Source organism: Procambarus clarkii, chromosome 13, assembly GCF_040958095.1.
Source record: "Procambarus clarkii isolate CNS0578487 chromosome 13, FALCON_Pclarkii_2.0, whole genome shotgun sequence".
In the NCBI taxonomy this organism is placed as follows: domain Eukaryota; kingdom Metazoa; phylum Arthropoda; class Malacostraca; order Decapoda; family Cambaridae; genus Procambarus; species Procambarus clarkii.
In genome coordinates, this window is record NC_091162.1 from 6,211,305 (window position 1) to 6,216,137 (window position 4,833).

At 51.4% G+C, this 4,833-nt stretch overlaps 1 protein-coding gene across 1 annotated transcript; it reads right to left on the reverse strand.

The window, feature by feature from the left end:
- Positions 1–712: 712 nt before the first annotated feature.
- LOC123752017 (putative uncharacterized protein DDB_G0268364) lies at positions 713–2,497 on the reverse strand. Its single transcript, XM_069324199.1, has 3 exons — positions 2,222–2,497; positions 1,589–1,960; positions 713–1,543 (listed from the first exon to the last, which is right to left on the reverse strand). The coding sequence occupies exons 1-3, from the start codon at positions 2,495–2,497 to the stop codon at positions 713–715; spliced, it is 1,479 nt and encodes a 492-aa protein (XP_069180300.1).
- Between the last annotated feature and the right edge of the window lie 2,336 nt (positions 2,498–4,833).

Sequence of the window (4,833 nt, forward strand, 5' to 3'; positions counted from 1 at the left end):
AACACTGTGATGACTGACCTCCCAACACTGTGATGACTGACCCCCCAACACTGTGATGACTGACCCCCCAACACTGTGATGACTGATCCCCCAACACTGTGATGACTGACCTCCCAACACTGTGATGACTGACCTCCCAACACTGTGATGACTGACCCCCCAACACTGTGATGACTGACCCCCCAACACTGTGATGACTGACCCCCCAACACTGTGATGACTGACCCCCCAACACTGTGATGACTGACCTCCCAACACTGTGATGACTGACCTCCCAACACTGTGATGACTGACCCCCCAACACTGTGATGACTGACCTCCCAACACTGTGATGACTGACCCCCCAACACTGTGATGACTGACCTCCCAACACTGTGATGACTGACCCCCCAACACTGTGATGACTGACCTCCCAACATTGTGATGACTGACCTCCCAACACTGTGATGACTGACCCCCCAACACTGTGATGACTGACCTCCCAACACTGTGATGACTGACCTTCCAACACTGTGATGACTGACCTCCCAACACTGTGATGACTGACCTCCAACTTAGACAAGATCCTCTCCTGCTGCTGCTGCCACTTAGACAAGATCCTCTCCTGCTGCTGCTGCCACTTAGACAAGATCCTCTCCTGCTGCTGCTGCCACTTAGACAAGATCCTCTCCTGCTGCTGCTGCCACTTAGACAAGATCCTCTCCTGCTGCTGCTACCACTTAGACAAGATCCTCTCCTGCTGCTGCTGCCACTTAGACAAGGTCCTCTTCTGCTGCTGCCACTTAGACAAAGTCCTCTCCTCCTGCTGCTGCCACTTAGATAAGATCCTCTCCTGCTGCTGCCACTTAGACAAGATCCTCTCCTGCTGCTGCTGCCACTTAGACAAGGTCCTCTTCTGCTGCTGCCACTTAGACAAAGTCCTCTCCTCCTGCTGCTGCCACTTAGATAAGATCCTCTCCTGCTGCTGCCACTTAGACAAGATCCTCTCCTGCTGCTGCCACTTAGACAAAGTCCTCTTCTGCTGCTGCCACTTAGACAAAGTCCTCTCCTCCTGCTGCTGCCACTTAGACAAGACCCTCTCCTGCTGCTGCTGCTGCTGCCACTTAGACAAGACCCTCTCCTGCTGCTGCTGCTGCCACTTAGACAAGACCCTCTCCTGCTGCTGCTGCTGCTGCTGCTGCCACTTAGACAAGACCCTCTGCTGCTGCTGCTGCCACTTAGACAAGACCCTCTCCTGCTGCTGCTGCTGCCACTTAGACAAGATCCTCTCCTGCTGCTGCTGCCACTTAGACAAGATCCTCTCCTGCTGCTGCTGCCACTTAGACAAGATCCTCTCCTGCTGCTGCTGCTGCTGCCACTTAGACAAGACCCTCTCCTGCTGCTGCTGCCACTTAGACAAGACCCTTTCCTGCTGCTGCTGCTGCTGCCACTTAGACAAGACCCTCTCCTGCTGCTGCTGCTGCTGCCACTTAGACAAGACCCTTTCCTGCTGCTGCTGCTGCCACTTAGACAAGACCCTCTCCTGCTGCTGCTGCTGCTGCCACTTAGACAAGACCCTTTACTGCTGCTGCTGCCACTTAGACAAGACCCTCTCCTGCTGCTGCTGCTGCCACTTAGACAAGACCCTCTCCTGCTGCTGCTGCCACTTAGACAAGACCCTCTCCTGCTGCTGCTGCTGCTGCTGCTGATGCCACTTAGACAAGACCCTCTCCTGCTGCTGCTGTTGCTGCCACTTAGACAAGACCCTCTCCTGCTGCTGCTGCTGCTGTTGCTGCCACTTAGACAAGACCCTCTCCTGCTGCTGCTGCTGCTGCCACTTAGACAAGACCCTCGCCTGCTGCTGCTGCCACTTAGACAAGATCCTCTCCTGCTGCTGCTGCTGCTGCCACTTAGACAAGACCCTCTCCTGCTGCTGCTGCTGCCACTTAGACAAGACCCTCTCCTGCTGCTGCTGCTGCTGCTACTTAGACAAGACCCTCTCCTGCTGCTGCTGCCACTTAGACAAGATCCTCTCCTGCTGCTGCTGCCACTTAGACAAAGTCCTCTCCTCCTGCTACTGCCACTTAGACAAGATCCTCTCCTGCTGCTGCTGCTGCTGCCACTTAGACAAGATCCTCTCCTGCTGCTGCTGCTGCCACTTAGACAAGATCCTCTCCTGCTGCTGCTGCTGCCACTTAGACAAGATCCTCTCCTGCTGCTGCTGCTGCCACTTAGACAAGACCCTCTCCTGCTGCTGCTGCCACTTAGACAAGACCCTCTCCTGCTGCTGCTGCTGCTGCCACTTAGACAAGACCCTCTCCTGCTGCTGCTGCTGCTGCTGCTGCTGCCACTTAGACAAGACCCTCTCCTGCTGCTGCTGCTGCCACTTAGACAAGACCCTCTCCTGCTGCTGCTGCCACTTAGACAAGACCCTCTCCTGCTGCTGTTGCCACTTAGACAAGACCCTCTCCTGCTGCTGCTGCCACTTAGACAAGATCTTACTCTGATAGCCAGACATCGCAGTTCCACCATCGACCAATGATAAGGAAGGAAAAAAAGCAACATTCAGAGATCCTTAACACTCACTGATTTGCAAGCGGTGGACGGGCGGAGGAGGCAGAGGTTGTGGTCTTGGTATCAGCGTGGTCGGAGGGTCTTTGGGTTCGTCTAACGATCGTAATCTAAGAATAAAGGCAGTTGATTCTCCTGGAAAAGGTTCTTGATAGAGGAGTTCCTTACATACCTGACCAAGAGCCTCAACTAGATAACGGAATCATCTGATGTGGAAGTCGATTAGAGTTTGTCTGATTGGGCTGTCGACTGAGCTCGATTACGCAACGTATCTGATTCACCTGGCGGGAAGATGGCCAATCAGGGAGGCAGCTTCTCTGTCCGACCAGTCGCCAAAGACGAAATCTCCAGGTTTCGTAAAGTTGCTGAAATAATTGAGTGATACGGGACCTGTCTGACGAAGATTCTGAAGTTAAAAAATGTTCTTTTTCGACGCGTGAAGAAAACTTCAGGAAGAAGCATTCTGATCTCTGAAGCAAGTATCACTAAGACACAAGTCTCGTCCTTGTGGTAAGAGAGGTCCAGGGTAAGAGGTTCCGGTCCTCCTTGTGAGACAGCTTGGAGAAGCTCCCACAAGGACCCGGAGCTCAGCCAGTCAGGATGGTGTAAAATATTACAATCAGAAGAGTGTGGACACGTGGATACATGTAATCCTTCAATGTGACACTGGCCGACACGGTGTCGCGCCACCACTTGTCATTCCTCGCCCGCGTCACCTGGCCAAGGTGACAACGACACACCGACAGCCTGTGGACCTTGAAGGTTGTTAAATGTCGGAGTGTCAGTGTGGTGGTCCTTGAACCCCCTGCCTTTCTGTCTGTCTGTCTGTCTCTCTCTCTCTCTCTCTCTCTCCCTCCCTCCCTCCCTCCCTCCTAATGACACTACATGTAACAGCTGTTATCCAACATCAACTTAACAAGCACCTGACCGTTTAGAAAGCTGTATTTCACAAGGTTCCTACAAGTTTCAACTGTTAGGTTGACATGTTATTCACAGCCAAACGAGCAGTCAAACGAGCAACTCCAAGTTGCGATTAATCAACATCATTGCAGTCTACATTTCCTGTACTGAGTATGTTCAGCTGGTAGTGCATGCGGGGGTTGAGCTTCGGCTCTTCAGTCCCGGTTCTCAACTATCAATCACCTGGTGCATAGGTTCCTGAATACATCTGTACCTCAGTGTACAGTGTACCTCTGTGGTACACTGTAAAACACCTCTGTGGTACAGTGTAACACGCCTCTGTGGTACACTGTAACACACCTCTGTGGTACACTGTAACACACCTCTGTGGTACACTGTAACACGTCTCTGTGGTACACTGTAATACACCTCTGTGGTACACTGTAACACGCCTCTGTGGTACACTGTAACACGCCTCTGTGGTACACTGTAACACGCCTCTGTGGTACACTGTAACACGCCTCTGTGGTACACTGTAACACGCCTCTGTGGTACACTGTAACACGCCTCTGTGGTACACTGTAACACGCCTCTGTGGTACACTGTAACACGCCTCTGTGGTACACTGTAACACGCCTCTGTGGTACACTGTAACACGCCTCTGTGGTACACTGTAACACGCCTCTGTGGTACACTGTAATACACCTCTGTGGTACACTGTAACACGTCTCTGTGGTACACTGTAATACACCTCTGTGGTACACTGTAACACGTCTCTGTGGTACACTGTAATACACCTCTGAGGTTTACTGTAACACGCCTCTGTGGTACACTGTAACACGCCTCTGTGGTACACTGTAACACGCCTCTGTGGTACACTGTAACTGATCAGTTTAGTGGCTTTCAAAGTCATTAAGGACTACCATCGTCACCATTAAGGACTATAATCGGAGCTTCTGTACCGTTGTGTGGCCCTTAGAGGGGTCCTGGTGTAGAGAATGTTATACCAATAGTGTGTTGTTGTTTCTTATATCTGAAGTAACATGGCGGCTCACCTTCCTTCCTTTACAGGATTTTTCAAGTTTTTTTCAATCAAGAAAAGAAAATTAGAGAAGATTCGCGCAAGAATCACTGATCTCTTTGTTTCTGTCATGTACACTGTATGCCAGTAGGAAAACTGCTACCAATATATATATGTATATTATATATAAACTCGAAACTCCACACCCCGCAAGGATTCGAATCCAGACAGCCAGGAGCACTATACAACATGGCGTACGTGGTTCCTTAACCACTCGACCACCGTGACTGTACAAAAGTCATTGGTAGCCGAGGCTATATCCCCAACGACCCGACAGCACTTGGTGGTAAGCTTGCTCCTGG